Source organism: Apostichopus japonicus, chromosome 9 (assembly GCF_037975245.1).
Source record: "Apostichopus japonicus isolate 1M-3 chromosome 9, ASM3797524v1, whole genome shotgun sequence".
Taxonomy (NCBI): domain Eukaryota; kingdom Metazoa; phylum Echinodermata; class Holothuroidea; order Aspidochirotida; family Stichopodidae; genus Apostichopus; species Apostichopus japonicus.
In genome coordinates, this window is record NC_092569.1 from 11,621,966 (window position 1) to 11,641,848 (window position 19,883).

Genomic DNA, 19,883 nt, shown 5'->3' on the forward strand with positions numbered 1-19,883 from the left:
TTGGTACTAAGTACTTTGTAAACTTGGGTTGCCTCAAATTGTTCAGATGTTAACATTCATACATTAGTCTTCCTTAGTCAGGGAATTTCAAAGATTGTATAGCCTATAGCTCTGATCAAAGTTAAGAAATACAATATTTTGATCAATTTAATGATTGTTATACTCTAATTTAAAGGTAGTGTTTTACATCCACTGGGCGGAATATTTGAACGAGAATCATTCATTTGGCCTCGGGTGTCACACACAAGCTAACGTACTTAGCCTAAGCATACATTCTGACTCTGCATTGTTTTAAACATTACCAGATGTATTTGAATTTGCAACAGTCTATGAGTGCCTCTCCCTTTTAATATATGCCTGGTAAACCTACATGAAGGGCACTAGGTCTATGTTATGCAATGCAGGACGCATAATTATGCGTAATGAATTGATGCATTTTTACTTCTCTCTAAACATTAGAAACCGTATAATCTTATCATAATGATGTGAAATTCTGCTACAAAATATGAAAGTTTATATTTTTTCCATCGGTGAAGTTCGTCAACTGTATTAACGTCCAGACATTGGACAATAAACTAGAATCATCCTACTGGAAAATTTGTAAAAGAGCACTTTGTTTGTCTTTCTGATATAATATTGAAAAGAACAAAGAATTCAAACAGGAAACAAAATCTGCTGATAATTTGATATCATATGATAATGGTGAAACTGGCAAAACATTGCACCAGATCGCATATAAGGACCTTCAATTGTTCAAAAATGTATCAATTAGATAAATCCCAAGAAAGGTCAATATATGGTTGTTCATGAAAAACATTTTCCTAAATAGGATATGCCAGAGCTATCGAGAAACCAGCCAGCCAATCAGGTAATAGCCTTTCCGGCGAAAGCAGTCGGGGATATCAAATTTTATTAAGTTATGTGATGCAAACTATTATACCTTGGGATAGCAGACATGGCTCTTCTCAAATTTCACAATCTTTATCTTTAATCGCTCCTCCTTCCTGCGTTTCTTTGTAATTTGAGCAAAATATAAATCCCACTAGATATGGTTTTAATCGTTCCTGTCAATACAGCGCTGTTTTATTTATTGGCAGTTTGAGTAGGTAGTTATTTTACAATTACTACTCATCCTTGAGTAAAGTCGTATTTCATTACATATTTAAATAGCTTTATTGGTAAACAATCTATGTTTCATATTAAAATATCTAGCCAGCCAGCCATGTTATTGTCTCCTCCCATCTAATTAACTGATTAACATATTAGCCTCCTACGATTCGTTAAACTTCCCTACTGCGCAGAGATTAGAAAAAGAGACCCAACCTTTAGTGAATTGATGAATATGCATGAATCTCTTAAAAGCTCGACAACATATGGCAATGTAAAAACCATGATATAGTACATTAGAACATGTACCGAACATTTTGAATCAGACTCTGCTCAAATCTGAGAACAACTGAAAAACATGGCTGTTAAAGAAAATAGCATATGTTTCCAACACCTTCTTATTTTCATGGCATGTTTTGGTACATCTTTAGCAGCAGGCAGTGAGTATTCTTTATTTATATATTTTGTCCGTTCCTTATCATGCATTTGACAACTTAAATAAAGTAAATATGCATACAGTCTGTTGCTTGAACCTAGAATAAGAACCAGCAAGACCCTGATGTACTTGTAGCATAATCCACTTTTATTTTCAAATAATACAGTTTGTTCTGTCAGCAGTGATGTGACGTTCTGTATATGGTGTAATTGGGTGATTGCTATACTCTGTTTTTTTTTACTTGGTGTTTCTATGGTTACTCAAAGTTACGATATAACTTACGATTATGATTGTAATCGGAAATTTGGCACGAATATATCAAGGTATATGACAAGAGTAAGTTTGTAGACGGAAACCTATATATCAATTTATGTAATAAATAATAACGAATTAAAACGCACTTTTATGTTTAATAAAGAAGGAAGAAATCAAAGCAGCTCAGATATTTGACTACATTGGTTATGTGCAAAATAAAAATAAACATACGAAACAGATCTGGAACAACTTTGAATTCAAGAAATGAGTTAGAAACAGATGTAACTACACTTTCTACAATTTGAATTCAACATTCTGAGAAAAAAAATTATGCTGAAAGCAAATCCGATCCTCTTGAAATGGTAATTCACCCTTCCGCTCCCACCCCAATCCTCCTCAAACGCGGACATGCTCCCGTGACAAACTTGTAATCATTAGTAAAGTCCAATGTGCCTTTTGTTTTGTCATTTCGTTTTAGGATTGTGTAAATTTGCGGAGAAGTTTCCTGGTGTAGGAGGAAGTTGTTACAAAGGTTCAACAAATGGTGAGACTTTCATTTCTATAGTTCAACTAGATCTTGTCCTAAGTGATTACAACATAATATACAATTTTCCATTCATTTTCCTGCTATAGTTAAGGTTAAAGTACTAACAAGAAAACTTTATAAAAGTTTATGGAATTTTGCTGAAATGGATGCGATCATCTGTTTTCTCATATTTTTCCTTTGGGGAACATTCATAGAATCAACAGCTTGAAACATCGGTTGAAAAGATATGTTAGAGATGTAGGCTACATACATTGGAGAACCAAGGATAATAAACGCTACATACATACCAATACGAAATAAATAAATATATATATATATATATATGTATATATATATATATATATACATATATATATATATATATATATATATATATATATTTATATATAGAGTTAGTTGGTTGGCGTCTATCTTGGCGCAGAGTGCTCTATGTCCAGTGGACAGAGCGGAATATATGTTGAGACTAGTTGAGACTAGTGGAACACTAGTAGTTGTAACTCGGAGTTTCACGCGTTTTAGCGATCATCAGACAACTAGAATCAACATATATACATATATATGTATATATATATATAGTCGAAGACGTTCTTTATGCTTGCTTACGTTCATTGTTTTTTTTTTACATGATCATTTATCTAAGTGGAGATTGTACACACAAAAAAAGGTAGATTTTTTTTTACTGTTGGCACTTGTGAAATAGGCTACCAAAGCTTGAAAAAACGTTTCTTAAGATACTTAATCATTCGATTCTTTATCCCTCGATGACGTGAAGTTGTACCAAACAGGTACAGAATAGATCCCTGTGTTAAAACTTGACACGATTTATGCTAAACTAGAGACCAAATAATGCACTCTGCTCAATATATTCCATATATGACAATTTAATGTCAGGTTTTCGCTAATGCGTACCCATAATTAGTCAGTTTTTGATGTTTTCTCAACCTCTGATGCATTTATTTTAAAACTTTGTGATCTAGACGACAAGCGGCCTTCATATATTATGTTAATGTTAGCAAAACACAATTCCTTCCAAGTTTTTGGGAATGAGCAATATGTCCTTTCGATGGTTTGTTGAAAACTATATCATTAACATATTGCTGATAATTGAAAGGATGATCGACAAATGAAATCTTGTATATTTTGCATGATAATGCAGTTTCATAAGCATATTTTGTGACTGAGAGATGGTCGTTAGATTTAATTTCGTCCGTGTATAAAGCAAACAGTAGAGCAGACAATGGACCCAACTTTTATAGTCCTTTTCTAATTTAACTTGTCGTTAAACCTGTCGTTATGAAATGAGCTATAACCAATGTAATAGCCATGGATCAGTAATAATTCCAGATTAATCTTTAATTAACTTGATCGTATTGAAGAGAAATCCAGGTAAAGCACCTTTGACATAGTGTTTAGCTTGTTATTCAATTGGGACACAACTTCATGGATACGTAAAATCACATGGTACATATTTTCTGTAAGCAAATTGACGTTTATCCCCATACTGATTTAAACCTAACCATCAACTGTGGCAGAAGAAGCTTTTGCATAATGTTAAATACAATACTCGCTAAATCAATTGGTCTAAAATCATTTACATATTGGAGATTCTTCACTTGAAATTTGGAACAGGGAATGTTAATGCCGTTTTCCACAGGCTAGGGATTTCACTATTTTGCAAGCTTTCATGGAAATATGATGTGTATATTGGGACTCATTCAGAAGAGAAACATGTAAATACGCACCAAGGGATGTTGTCCTATCCACAAGTATTAACTCTTTTATCCTTTTTTAATTGACGAGTTATCAAATTAACATCCTATTTAGGACAATCGCTGTTCATTTCAGGTAAACATAATGGGATATCGTTATTTACAGAGTCACTGAAACGTCAAACTAGAATTTAATAAGCATAATGTGACAATCTTTATGTGGATATTTTATAATATGCCAGGAATTTTATATTTTGTCATGTGGTTAAGCGCCTTCTAATATTACTCAGAATGAACGTATATTTTGGTCAATTTTGGGCGGACGGGACTCTTACGCTCATAAGTTGCCCCCACCCCCCAGCCCCGCCTTCCCGTTTATTTAGTGGAACGGTCCCACAAAAATGAGTTTCCTGGTTGATGCTAATTCTATCCTGGTTAATATAATGAAATATTTCACCTCTCCTGGTCAAATTTACCACACTTTTCCTGGTTGATGCTAATACTATCCTGGTTAATGTCATGAAATATTTCACCTCTTTCCTGGTCAAATTAAACAACATTTCCTGGTTTATGTCACCATTATCCTGGTTAATATTAAACAGATTTTCCATCTCATTCCTTGTTAATACTATTTGGTATGCCACCGTATTCTCCATTTCAGTAGCAATACATTCAAATTGAGAAAAAGCAAAACATAAATTATAAAATAACATCATCAATGCTATTGAAAGCTAACTTTATTTGCATCTCCATTACTTTTAAATTTTGAGTACTAAGTGAACTTTCGCAATTTAGTTTAATTCATTCCTCAAATACTTATACAATGAATTAATAAAAGAAATGCAATACTAAAAACAACATTTTGAGGACATATTTACAGCATAACCATCGTCACATGCTGAAGCTCTGATTGTTCGACATCAACTGTGAAATGTAACAGGGATACCAAGACCTTGATCAGCACTTTTGCACAAGGATACAACTTGAAAATCACTTGAACAGTTTTCAGTGTAGAACAAGAAATCCTCTCTTGAAAAACTTGATCAAAGCCTCTCTCCCAATAACCTTTGTTACGACAAAATTCAGCCCAGTGTCAGTAGCTTCTTTTCTTTAAATGTATGCTGTATTAGCCGCAAACATGCTAGATATTCAAATGTGGTCACCTTTGGTCAGAATTCTTAAACTGTTTTTATTACAACCTTTGAGGAAATTTTCCCATTCAGCCATGCATCTTGTGTGCTCCTTAAATATGTCTGAGACTAATTGGAGAGTAAAGACCTCCAGGAAGGTACTTTTTGAAAACTTCTTGCAATTATAGCGTGCTATAATTTGGGGCCTATACTGATTACCATTAAACTAGATAGGAAGGTCTTAGAAGATCTATGTTCACATTGATGTTGATTAGGATGACCTAATACCAAATTTATTTTTTTTAGTCTAATTATTTACTTATTGGTAATTAATTCATATTTTTAATTGAATTTACAATTATATTTTACCACTTTGCACAGGCAAACCGAACATCTGCAAGACAATAATTAGGCTTCCAACAATACCATTAATGTTTTAGTCATAAGCTCATCCTTGGACCTCACATACTTGTGCAAATCATTTTAACTCCAATAGAAAGTGGTAAGTTAAAGCTTATTATGATAACAAGAAAGATTAATCTAAAAAGATTTTGAGCTAACAGTTAAGTAGTTAAAGAATAGACCAAAGTGTCCTTGAACATGAATTTTCTGAAATTCTGAATGACCATAATTATGATCACGTTTTGCAATCATCCACATGTCCGTCCGTGGACTCAGGAAGAAGCGTTTCAAAACAATTAACTAAACTGACCCCTAAGTGACCTACGACATAAAATTCCTGAGCACTTCCACATGTCTCTTCATCACAGGGCATCTCTATGCAAGTTTAATTGAAGTTGTACCAACATGTATTATCAATTGTGGACAGAGAGATGTTCAAAGAGATGATCAAATTGTTTCTCATAAAATCAGCTACAATCACATTCTTGATGTGCATCATCCAAGCCAAAGACATCCTTCTACTACTGCAAAGCTGTGTTACTTGGTAGCCTCTCTCAATTTCTCATTTTTCACCTCTTCCAGTTTGTACCAATCTAGGAAAGGAATGAAGCAATGAAAGTAATAAATGGTGTGTTAACGAACTGGAATGAAAAAGAAGATTAATCGCTTTCTACAGTCTACTAGTTTGTGCCAAACTTTTTGAAAACATTATTTTTTATCAGTTTCAGTTGTAGAAAAGGAATAAATTGCATTAGCTTATCTTTTATAGCAAGTGCAGTAACAGACTGTGTTGGCAGCCAATTAATGATTAAAGATTCTTCACGGTCATTTCCTCTGATCTTTTTCGACAAACAAGAAAATGGAGGTTTAAGTACACACAGCCTGTGTTCGTGAACTTGACATACCAATTGCATAATAGGCGAAGGTCAAATGTGTAAATGTGCATTACACGTCGCTTGGAGCAAAATGAGTCAATAGTGTTATTTACAGCACTTAGCCTATAGTCAAACCAAAGGTTGTGATACTGGTTCAACATTGTTTCTGTTGTCATTTTATGGTAGATGAAGGTAGGAGCACTGAAAGCTCTCTATCAAGCAATTTTCTCTTCGCTTTAGACAAATTTGTTTCCATGCTTTGCAAAGTCCTGTTGCTTCTTGCTGATACCTCAGTAAATAAATTGTTCAATTTCCTTAATTTCCTTACAGATCTAAACTGGTTCCACTTTACCAATAATCAGTGGGCTATCATCTAGCACAATTCCATGTAGATTAAACATAAATCTAACAAATGAAAATTACTTGTTTTACATGTATATGAATTATTGCAATGATGCACCCTTGCACCCTTCGATGTTGAAATTCCCCAAAACAACAGAGTGACAAGAGAAAATGCCAAGTTCATCTGCAACAAAAAATTTGTGAAATTGTTTAAATTTGATACAGTAAAATAACATTCACTGAAAGTTTACATTTTCTCCCAACCCCCCCCCCCCCCTTTTCCAAGATAGCCAAGATAGCTCACTGCTCTATGGCAACAATTTTAAAAAGGACTGACACTTTACTGAAGGCCATGGTCACACTCTTTGTTTATACCATGGATAAATAAAACTAGAAGTCAGAGACTTGCCATCTGCAATACAGAATGTAGGATATGCTTAGAATAGTGTACAATTAAGTGTTGTACAGTCCTGATTTGGCCTCTCTGTTTTGACATTTCTAAGATAGATGCACTTTAATTTAACTGAATTTCTCTATCACAAGAAATTCATCTAATATAAAATTGATGACTTCGCAGTGGCTTCAAGTTATGCTTCCACAATTTGCGGCGGGTAAGAGATCAATCTTGTGCAAAGATAAATCGATATCTTTTAACACTTTAATAGGAGGAAGTGTATGGAAGTATGAGATAATGGTATATTGCAATGATCGCAGTGACCTCAATTGACCTCTACATGCATAACTTATACATGGTATCAATCACCTTGCAACTCATTTTTGTGTTGGACTTTTGACTTGATGGTATGAGTTGTAATTGCTCAACTACAATATACCACCATAGGGCTAAGTAAACTGCAGCCTACAGATTTTTCATGTACTTTGCAAGTACGGTAATGGAAGGCTCAAGGTTGTGTGTTTCTTGTACTTTGTCATGGCTGTTAGCTCCTCTTGGGACAAATCTTCCATTTCTGCCAAACAAAATAACACATAACAGCAGAAAGAGTTATTTATTTCTGCACCTAACAGAAGCCGGTCACCTTTGTTAGAAATAGTTTCAAAGTAAAACAAAATCAATTACATTTACGGTCTTTATTTGAGTGTTGTACCATGTTTAAATACTTATCAGTTTGTATCCATACAAACATTCTCTCCCATGAAAACTGTATATGTGTTCCTTTTTGAATGTTCAGAAATCAATACCATAAGGAATCCTGTTATGGGCAGTTCGGTTTATTGAGATTTACACCAATTTCATGATCTGCTGTGATATATACGGAAACATAATATGCCTTACTGTAAATGTGTCCCTTTTTAATGTTCAGAAAATCAATGATATAAGGAGTCCCTGCTATGGCAGTTCAGTTTATTGAGATTTACACCAAATTCATGATCTGCTGTGCCTACCATTAAAATATAATCTGCCTCACTGACAGTGCTTCAAAACCTACTTCTGGGGAGTATAATTGTAGAATAAGAACAACATGAGATGTAATAAAACTCATTTCTGTTTTATAGCGTGAGGCTTATAACATTAGGAGTGCAAAGCTGTGACCTAGTTATGTGGTGTTTCATTTTTACATGTCTCACGTGGATAAAACGTATTTGTGACTAGGCCTAGGCTATACCTATATCATTGCATGGGTAGGCTTAGCCTAATTAATTTCAGCCAAACATTTTTTAAGTTTGACAAACAAGTACCCCCCCCCCCCCTAATTTACATTCAAGTATAGTCTAGATTGAGATTATCCATACACAAGTTTCTTGGCTTTTATAAATGAATAGTACAAAATTATCATTTTTTAAATTAAATAGTATAGCTTAACTGGTTATAGCCTAGCATGTGTAAGTTTTGCACTCAGAGGTTAATCTCTTCTTTCACTGTCGGCAATCACTAATAGCCATTTCCCGAACATGTAGACCACTAGTAGTATAACCCAGGCCTATAGTCTTTTAAAAGCGAAGGCAGGCTAGGCCTACAGGGTCTAAGACTAAAGTGTACTGACTCAAGAGCACAAAGGTCTATGCATAATATCACTATAAATGTGTGGCTTTGATTAGGTGTGCCCTCAGAAGTTACCGTACACCACAATTACTCGCATTTGGTAGAAGTAGTCACTAGAGGCGGTCGTTAATTAGGGAAGGTCTTGCTTTGAGTATGACGCACAGTAGGAATATACTTACTTAGGTCTAGACTTAGGACTAGTCCGAAAGTACTTACTATACAAATACTAGCCTATACTATCTCATAGCTAGTACAGCGTATTTACTACATCAGGGAAAGGATCTGGCCTAACCTAGCCTAACAACGTAAGAGCTAAAGTTAGGTTATACTTCAATATCACGCGTACTGACTGTATCGCAGAAATGACAAAATCGACATGATCCCGGTATTTCACCTTTACATTTAAACACTGATTTAAGGTTACTCATACCCCTTTAATCTAGCAAGAATTTGACTTCGTCATCTGCAATAATCAGATGGTTATTTGCACACTTCTTCGTTGTATTTGACTGTTTCTCCTGCTTAACCCCCTATCATATATGAATATTTAGTGCGATGAGGATGGAGCTAGCGCTGTAACCATCCTCTGTCCATCAAGGAGAAAACTACTGATGCCTTTAGGTGATACATCTTTACACCATCAGAAAGAGCACCACCTTTTTCACACCATCACTGTCTGTCAGCTTTTACTGTTTCTCTACAGAGTCACATGACTTTGCTAAGAGGCTGACAAGAATAGAAAAACACTGCTTGTCCTATAAAGACGAAGCTAAACAGTTTGAATATGTGGAATGACCAAAAGCGAAGTCAGCTAAGAAGATATTTTTTTAAATAATAATTGTTAAATATCTGTCAGGTATTTTAGTTTTTACTTTACTTGTAATCGAGCGGAACAGGAATTTATGGATATTTCTACTGTTCCATGTTCGTTTCATACTCCAGACATCCTATTTTTTTTTTTCATTAATAGAGACAAACTTAAGAGGAACTGATTAATTGAAAGGTGTGAAATACCAACAGAATTTACATCTGTTTTCTCAAGATTTTCGCATGTTGCAAACACAGAGAAAGAACGAACCTCTTTATTTACCTATAACAAATTCACCTTTAATTGTGTTCTCTATTTAAGATGATACTACCAAGCAGAGCACCAACTCCTTGCCTGACACTACGGTGTCCCCAGTTGAAACAACCACGCAGAGCAAAACCTCACCGCCGATTAGCACACTCTCCTCTTTGCCGGACACTACGGTGTCCTCGGTTGAAACAACCACGCAGAGCACCACCTTACCGCCGATTAGCACACTCTCCTCTTTGCCTGACACTGCGGTGTCCTCGGTTGAAACAACCACGCAGAGCATCACCTCACCACCGATTAACACACTCTCCTCTTTGCCTGACACTACGGTGTCCTCGGTTGAAACAACCACGCAGAGCACCACCTTACCGCCGATTAGCACACTCTCCTCTTTGCCGGACACTGCGGTGTCCTCGGTTGAAACAACCACGCAGAGCAGCACCTCACCACCGATTAACACACTCTCCTCTTTGCCTGACACTACGGTGTCCCCAGTTGAAACAACCACGCAGAGCACCACCTCACCGCCGATTAACACACTCTCCTCCTTGCCTGACACTACGGTGTCCTCAGTTGAAACAACCACGCAGAGCACCACCTCACCGCCGATTAACACACTCTCCTCCTTGCCTGACACTACGGTGTCCTCGGTTGAAACAACAGCGCAGAGCACCACCTCACCGCCAGTTGAAAGCTCCTCTCAGTCAATCGACACAACTCGTTTATCAACCCCGACTGTCTGCCTACGTGGTCAGCTGCGATGCTACAATGATGACAATGAAATGGTCTGTGCGGCACCTGAGAATTGCACATGTCAAATGACAAGTGTGAATGCAAGCATTTCGGTGAGTTTCCCAATTCTTTACTTCTGCAGCCAGATATCGATAAGTCATTTAATATAAAATAAATGACTTTCAGATGTTTAAATTCAAGTACAAATGACGGTATTCTGCCAGTTTCCCCCCTTGAATCTTCGTTAATTTTGATATACTGCTATCCATTCTTTATGCCGACAGCAAAAAAATTATCATTAAAATCGTGGTCATCGTCATCGTCATTTTAATCGTCATCGTCGTCGTCGTCATCTTCGTCACTACAGTTATCATTATCATTATTATCGTTATAGTTATTCCTATTATTGTTGTCAGTGGCTGAGAAACAGGGGGGTTGGGGGGGGTTTTAACCCCCACCCCCACTTTTTGAAGAGGGGGGTTGGCCCACACAATCAACCCCCCCTAATTTTTGCCAGTAATGTTCTGTTATAGCCTATGTTATGTGCTCCAAATGGCATTATAAATCAAATCATTAAATTTGAAATTGTTAAAGTCATTTCAAACTTTTACCTGGTAGGCTACATGAACAATTAACGACCGAAAACTGAGTTAGAATTGACCCACACATTATTTCTAGCCCCTTTCCCCCACCTTGCGCATTGGAACTTGTAGCTCATAGCGCTAACTTCACCCCACAACAGACATACACAAAATAACGTTTTGTTGCTGTTGAATAGCTTTGGAACTGTATACACTTGCCAACTTCAACGAGGTGTTTCTAAGTACATGTACGTAGGCAATATGAGTGTCGAAATCTGTCGCTAGGCTAGCGCGCTTTGGCACTATGAATGCGAGGTTGATTTCGCCGCACGTGCCTTACGTTTTACACAGCACCGTTTGGTAAAAATGTACTCTTATTGTTTTTAGGCATGAATTGATAATTACAATGGTTGTGTTGTAGGGGACTACCTTAGAAGTTAGGACTATTTTGGCAAAGTTTGGAGTATGTGATGAATGTAGATTGTTTGGAAACTTCACTTGAATCATGTGAAAACTCACCTGAACTCAAATGTAAATTAGGTTTGAGACTTTGTTCTTGTATGTAAACCTGTGATATGGTTAGTGTAGAACTATTATGCTGTAACTGACTGAGAGTATCAAGGACAGCTAATAAAACAACATACGGTACTCCAGAATATTTTGCACCCACGCGAGAAAACTGCACTGAAATGAATTGTACTGTATCCTATATGTTGCACTGGTAGAGCGCATGCGATTCAGAAAAAGTTGTTGGATACGGCCGATAGGCTATATAACCCATGGTGACCGTTTATTTACAAGTTGAGAATACAACATGAAAAAACGAAAAAATTTGCTTTTCATTATAGTAACACATCAGTGTATTGAACTTTGGCGCAGTTTGATCCAGCATTGTGCAAATGACATGCAGCAGTTCTCATTTTATTGTATTTTATCCACAGTTGTTAAATATAGGACTGAAATCGCATTTGCGGCAGTCTATATTTGTTTTCTGGGAGAGGACCCTAGACCCATCGTATATGCAAAAGTCTACTTGGATTATTTGTCCCCTGATTTTCTTTCTGCAGACGCCCATGTATTTCTCCAAACTAAATTTCTAAGCCATGAGATCTAAAACTTAAGGAGGTTTAGGAGCATCATTAGGTCTGGAAAGTGTTATTCTGGCGACCTGGGAGGTATATTTGCCAAAAAAACTTCGTACGCTACGCGCGAACCCATGGTCGCGCTCCGCTTAGATAGTGTCAGAGAACAGACACGCGTCCCCACCATTATCCAAGACTGATCAGCGCCCATGCTCAAAACTGTCGATGTGTGTATTGTTCGGTTTCGCAAATATCTAGTATATATTTATTTCCTTCAGCGAAATTTTTTAGTAGCTGTCTGAATTTTCGAAAATTCCCCGACCAACATTCTTCATCATACTTCATCATACTCGTGCAATTTTGACCCGTCTGTTAGAGTTTGAAGGAGGTTTTTCTATATCGGTTGTCCATAGATGATATTTTGTGCAACATTATGGGTATGTTTTGAAGTGAATTTATTCACGAGAATTGTTAATTTTCAAATTCTGAACAGTGGGGCTGACGGGTATTGTGGGCCGCGATGAAGAATCACCTACAAAAGCAATGATCCACAGGATACGTGATGAAGTCAAATATGATGTGTGACTGGTAACAATCTTCAAAAAGGTTATAGATGAGAAAAAAGTATTTGGAAATACTTGACTCTCAGGCAAAAGTGTACATATGGTTGGTCAGTTTCAAGCCCGAGAAGTGCCATTTCCGGTGATCTGGGGGGTACCAAAACCAGAAATTTGCTTGAACGCTGCGCGATAACCAATGGTGGCCCTCCGCTTAGATAGTACTTTGCGCCCCCTCGGGTTAGAAAATCCTGCATACGCCCCTGGTTAAATGCAGCTTTTCAAGGCCTGGGCAGTGCCATTTACTGCAATCTGGGAGGCAATACTTGCCAAAAAATTCTTGTGCACTTTGCGCCAACTTATGGTGGCGCTCCACTTAGATAGTGAGCCAGCAGTTATGACTTTTTATTTCATCAATGGCCTGCAACCCCCCCCCCCCCACTTCTGACAAGAAACCTCCGCCACTGATTGTTGTAATTTACTATCACTGTTTACAACCACGTTGCTATTGCACAGGCCGGCGGATTTTATGTCAACCCTGATTGTACAAGAAGGGCTCACTGTATCAATGGCAATGTCACGTGGGATGACGTATACAGTTGCAGCCCCAATGCACTGTGTGAGGAACAAAACAATGTTCGTCAATGTTACTGCAAGACTGGTTACCATGGTGATGGAAACGTATGTGTGCTGACTAACTGCCAAGATGTATATACTGCTGGTATTAACGAAAGTGGTATCTACACCATTAAACCAACTGGCTGGCCTGGATCACCATTTCCAGTGTATTGCAACATGGCTGACGGAGGTGGATGGACGGTAAGTCATAATAGAATCTAGATTTCTGTAGGCCTTTGGTATATAATTCACAAATAATGAATCACAGATGACATAAACTATTTACTGATGTTTAATATTAAGTAATTACTTGCGTCATTAGTTTATTTTAATTAGCATTACACAGATACAGACTGAAAGATTGTGACAAATCCGGATTGTCCTCCGTTGCATTCTATTTGTTTGTCTGTGATTGCTACGTTCAAATTTTTAACCTTAAACCATTACTTATTACAAATACAAATACAATGCTGGTTGTAACAACAGTGGTATCTACACCATTAATTAAACCAATTAACTGATCTGGCTTACCGTACTCTTTAATGATACATTGTTAAAAACGACAAACGTTTCAAGCGTTTATTTTAGAATTCTACTTTTCCCTCAAAGAGTACACGCTACCTTACACCGAAGTGAAATGTTACATTACTTAAGAAATATGTTGCCCACGACAGGGAGAAGAAAAAAACGCGATCTCATCCATCAAAAATAAGCTGCGTTGAATGTTCAACCGACTCGTCGTACACACAATCTCTTTTGCCGTGTCACATAATCAACATTCATAAAATTTGTTTTTTGAGAAATGAGTTGATATTTCCTATAGTCCGGTATACGATGACATTATGGACCAATACATATGTTATCAGGGGGAAAACGCACTTCACGTATATAAGTTACATTGATACATTGATTACTTCTTAACTTATTGATTTTGTTGAACATAGATTGTATATGGCAATGGGGGAAGGTGTTAAAAACGTATTTAAATGAATTGCAGACAATAACGTTGAATAAAAAGAAGGTACATGTCGAGTGTGCTATATTGATTACAAGGGAGTCGAAATATCACAAACCAGAGAAGATCGAATTCAAGAAGTATACTAGTATTGCATTACTCAAAACACATGTAATTAGAAAACATATAAAACTGTATGATAATGAATATTATAAAACAACTAACATAAAACATTATAAGCTGAACTTAAAATGTTGACTTATATGTTTGCATGCATGACACAATTATTTTACACATTTACACATCAACACTATTATGGTGCACGTGAATAATAACAAATAAAAATGCCCCAGTGCCCCCTTCCTCCGGCTCCTATCCCCTGAGTGTAACAGAATAGTGACAATATCGGTACTCTCTTGTAATTTTGTTTTCTTTATGTGATTGCCACTAGAAGTCAACTAGCATAAGCTCGTAAAATGCCAATCTTCTTTTTCTGATTATTATGGATTGTCTTATATTCGATTATGCTCTTAAAGTACTCGGTAACTGACTTATTTATGTTCATCCTTTGGTTCTGTCACGTAAGTCTTCATAAATATTCCCATGACTTCTGAGTTTGGTATAACTTTGTAAATCTTAGGAAGTCCTTAATTTATTTTGATTTCAGGTGTTCCAACGTCGAGTTAATGGTTCTGTTGATTTTTACCGTAACTGGACCAGCTACAAAGAAGGCTTTGGTCAGATCGTTCATGAATTTTGGTTGGGTAATGACAAGCTGTATTACATCACCAATCAAGATAACTATCAAATCCGGATTGATCTGGTCGACAGGGAATGGACTCCACACTTCGCTGAATATGACTCTTTCCGTATCAACGATGAAAATGACAAGTACCGTCTGTCCGCGGTGGGAACTTACAGCGGGACAGCTGGAACCAGTACAGGTGAGTTTAATAGATAAAACGGGTAAAGGCGGAACAGCAGAAGTACGAAATACCCTCTGTGAGTTAAATGAATAATGGGGATGTTTCCATCTTTTGCCATCTAGGTTACCAATTTCTATCTCCATTAATGTAAATAACTTCATAAATATTTTTTTATCTGAACAAATTATTAAGCACAATCATAAAATATGCTAATTTTTCCAATTAATCATAACATAATTATAATAAAGCCATTGTCACGGCTTATTCTACATATATTTGGAACTTATTTATTGTCCCTCTATAGTTGTGCCATTTACTTGTTCTAAGTTTATATTCTCCATTTGGATATCAAAACGTTTTGTAGAAAAAACACGAAATATATGGGTTATACGTTATGTATACGTTTTTGACGAATGATTAAGTATTAGCAAAATATTGAACGTATAGTTTTTTCGTAATCATGCTATAAATGCATGGGGCCTTTTTTTTTCATGATCTGTCATAGATATCACTCTACCGTATCAGCAATATAAAGAGGGGAAAGATTTTGAACTTTATTGCTAGTGTGGAGTAATATTACTTTACCGTTCAAAATTTAACAATGAGTGCCCCTCAGTATTACACTCTAATCGTGTGATATATTTTAAATCAATATTTCTAATATGAAAGAGATTGTGATTAAAAGTTTCTTAATGATATGTGATATTTTATATTATACGCACTAGGGTGGAAAAGGGTTATGCGGCTTAAACGCGAGTGTATTATGTATCTTTTCTCTTTTGTCTTAACAGACAACGCAAATGCTTTGAAATATCAGTTCAACAGTTTCTTTAGTACTTACGATCAAGATAATGATATGGATACTCGTCACTGTGCGGTAATCAGACAAGGCGCGTGGTGGCACAACAGGTGCTGTAATTCCAATCTCAATGGCAACTACTTCGCTAGTGTCATTCCTTCCACTACGGGTTGTTGTGCGGGCCATTCCTCTATCTGTTGGAACAACCTACCAGGACCTGACCATAACATCAAATACAGCGAGATGAAGATTCGACCTGTACGTGATTAAATGTAGCAAATATCTTCAATTTTCTGTATCCTTAGACAGAGTAAGCAGACGCTTCACCATAGATTAAATGAATAAGACTTATAGTGTATTCTAAGAGATATTTACGAGCCGGAAACCCCACATCGAGCCTGAAATAATATCATTCATACTTGTTAATATTTCGTCATATGAAGGTAAAATTTATTGCAATTTCAGCAGATTCATATTGCCTCAGATGTTGTCATGTTCAGATTTAATACAGTACAGTAACGTAATCTTGTATCATTCTTTTAGTCCATTATTTACATTACAACAACAAAATATTTCCCATTGATATTAAATTAATTGAGAATTTTATTTTATTTAAATTAAAAAACAATTTACACTTCGTAAATGAAAATGTTCCCTCCAAACTAAGGAAACATCAAGAATCTTTTTAGATTCCAAAATCTCGTTACTAGGTATTGCAGTATCACTGTTCAAATCAACAGTTTTCCGACAGTTTGTCCCATATTCGACATTTGAGAAGACATCATATCAACATAAGCCAATTGTAAGATAGGCTCCTGCATGGAATTTGTTAAATCTATTGTTGAATTGACATGGAGTGTGTGTTTGTTGTGGTCCTAATGTAGCATTTGTGTTTGCTCATTCATTGTGATACCATATATTATTATTAATCATGCGAGTTAACACTGTAATTAACTGGACGTGTTTCAATTGAAATAGTTTCGAAGTAGTTATTATTTTTTTTAAATAATTTGTGGAAATCATCAACTTTATTATTGTTAACAAATACTCATATAACCTTTTCCTTGTCATTGAGTGTATGGATGGATGGATGGATGGATGGATGGATGGATGGATGGATGGATGGATGGATGGATGGATGGATGGATGGATGGATGGATGGATGGATGGATGGATGGATGGATGGATGGATGGATGGATGGATGGATGGATGGATGGATGGATGGATGGATGGATGGATGGATGGATGGATGGATGGATGGATGGATGGATGGATGGATGGATGGATGGATGGATGGATGGATGGATGGATGGATGGATGGATGGATGGATGGATGGATGGATGGATGGATGGATGGATGGATGGATGGATGGATGGATGGATGGATGGATGGATGGATGGATGGATGGATGGATGGATGGATGGATGGATGGATGGATGGATGGATGGATGGATGGATGGATGGATGGATGGATCGATCTTGCAAGGACGACTATTTCCTTTGTGGGTGGTTAGGTGGTTTCTTTGAACGATTGCCATGACGACATTTGGATACAAATTCGCTACGCTTGTTGATTGAGTTGTAGCTTTTGTCGGCTCTGCTTCTTAATATGAAGAACTTTATTCCATAGAGAGATTACACTTTTAGGGTTTCCCAAGAAATGAAGTGATCGATTACACAATATATATAACAAGAACAACATCAAAATAGGCTATACCTGTATGAGGAATATGCAACATATTATAAAAGCCCGCAATAACAAGATTATATCGAAAGCAAACCAGGAGACCAGTGAAATAACTTTCATTGCAGAAAAAAATAGCGACTGCCCCCTGTCCGGGGAATGTCTCGTCAGCGATATAATGTACAAAGCAAAGGTCACTACTGGTCAAGAGACAGCCGTATACATCGGTCTGGTTAGTCGAAGCCTCAAGGCAAGCTACAACAACCATATCAAATATTTCCGCAACTTACGTTATCAAAAGAAACTGAGCTCTCAAAACATATCTGGGACTTAAAAAGAAAGAAAATCGATCACTCCGTTGTCTCCTAAGAACTTAACAGTTTTAAAAAAAAATACAATGTTTTGCTTTTGTAGGAATATTATCTACCAGTGGGAGAAACCAACCTGTTGTATTCCTATCAAGAACAAAACCACTTAAAGAGGTGAACTGATGTCGCTGCTGCTGTATTAGTCAGACACACGTACGATACTTAAGTATTTCAGAATCCGCAACTTCATGATGGCACAAGCTAAAAAGAGGCCCCTCCTATTACTTACTTTTACACAACAATATTTATCGCCGAAATGCTTCTTTGAGTTATTTATGTATATCATATTGATGTAAAATTTACTTTGTGATAAACGTTTGTGTCAATACATGTTGTTAAAAAGTCTATTGGTGTTTGATATTTTTAAAATTGATTTTGTCGTGCGGTGTGATGTTAAAAGACGCCAGTTTGTTGGCAGCTATGCATCAACTGTTACAAAGCTTATTAACTATTGACATTCTTCACGTAATCATCTACGTCCTTTTCATGTACCTGTACTGCTTTCTCTTTTACAAACTTTCTCTTTTACAAACTCAACTAACTGTTATCAAAAACACCATGTGGAATAATTGCTTGCCATGGAAATATTCTTTTACAAACTCAACTAACGGTTATCAAAAAAACATGTGGAATAATTTCCTGCCATGGAAATATTCCTATGAAGCCTAAAAAACCCGTCTGTGAGCACCTTCAGTTAGGACTGCCAGGTAGGACTATCACATATTCCAGTGAAATTGAGCAATTTCCACGCTCAACAGCCCACGCGTCTTTTACGCAACTACATTTCTTATTTGTTCGCATACACTTAAGAATGATGCTAGCTTGTGTCCGCGGGTGCAGAGGTTGATTTGACTGATCTATTGGCCGAGTTTGCAAGATAATTTCTTCAAGTTGGGTAGGAAGTGCAATCTGCTAAGGACTTATGACTTTAAAATTATGAAAGGTGAAAGGTCAATTGAAGGCTTGATAACAAGAAAGTTTCTGTAATCTAATAAGAAAAGATGGAAGATATGTCAGTCAGAAAATCAAAGTCATAAGTTAATGTTGTAAAGTTAATTAAGTAAATGTCTAAAGATAGCCCCGCCCAACCCCACTCCTTACACCCGCCCAATCCCGGCCCCCACCCCACCCTTTCAACATTAGCATCCCGACAGTTTGTAAGTCTTAAACGTTTAAGCATATGCAATGGGGGAATAGCATGCTTAAGTTCACAATTCATATTTTTTTCTGTATTACGTATATAAATGCCATCATTTATCATTGCGCTGGGACGGTTTTCAAGTGAAATAAACCTCGTATATCATATGAAAAGGAACAACAATCACGGTTGATTCAATTAACTTTAAAATTTATCAATTAACTTTTGGATTTGAAATGGAAATACATCCTAACCTTAAAATATATTACAGATATATTGCAAACCTAACTAAGTAAGTATTGTAACGTAACTCACTCTGTATTGCCTACTTATGCCGCCGGTGGCTTTTCATGCAAGCAACTCGGGAGCATGTGTAAATGTTTTGTAACTTCTCCCAGGTACGGCGGACGTTCAGAATAGATTTCCTGGCAGTATGGTTCAGCTCTGTCTGTTAAAGCTCATCACAAGAACTGTTGTTTTTATATTAGCTAAGGGCTCGCGTTATGCGCAATGTGCAACCAATCAAATTATTTGCTGTTGCAACAGAATAATAATAAT

The 19,883-nt window shown here is 36.6% G+C and overlaps 1 protein-coding gene across 1 annotated transcript; it reads left to right on the top strand.

The window, feature by feature from the left end:
• The first annotated feature begins 1,409 nt into the window (after positions 1–1,409).
• Positions 1,410–17,065, top strand: LOC139974543 (uncharacterized). The gene is made up of 6 exons (XM_071981754.1): positions 1,410–1,547; positions 2,277–2,342; positions 9,935–10,728; positions 13,352–13,654; positions 15,076–15,352; positions 16,126–17,065. The coding sequence occupies exons 1-6, from the start codon at positions 1,466–1,468 to the stop codon at positions 16,401–16,403; spliced, it is 1,800 nt and encodes a 599-aa protein (XP_071837855.1). The 5' UTR covers positions 1,410–1,465; the 3' UTR covers positions 16,404–17,065.
• Positions 17,066–19,883: the final 2,818 nt, after the last annotated feature.

What these genes read in the sequence shown, in the direction of transcription:
- LOC139974543 (XM_071981754.1), top strand. Translation starts at nt 1,466, where the DNA reads ATGGCTGTTAAAGAAAATAGCATATGTTTCCAACACCTTCTTATTTTC. An exon ending in TTACAAAGGTTCAACAAATG is followed by an intron (nt 2,343 to 9,934) that starts GTGAGACTTTCA and finishes TCTCTATTTAAG; the next exon opens with ATGATACTACCAAGCAGAGC. An exon ending in GACAGCTGGAACCAGTACAG is followed by an intron (nt 15,353 to 16,125) that starts GTGAGTTTAATA and finishes TTGTCTTAACAG; the next exon opens with ACAACGCAAATGCTTTGAAA.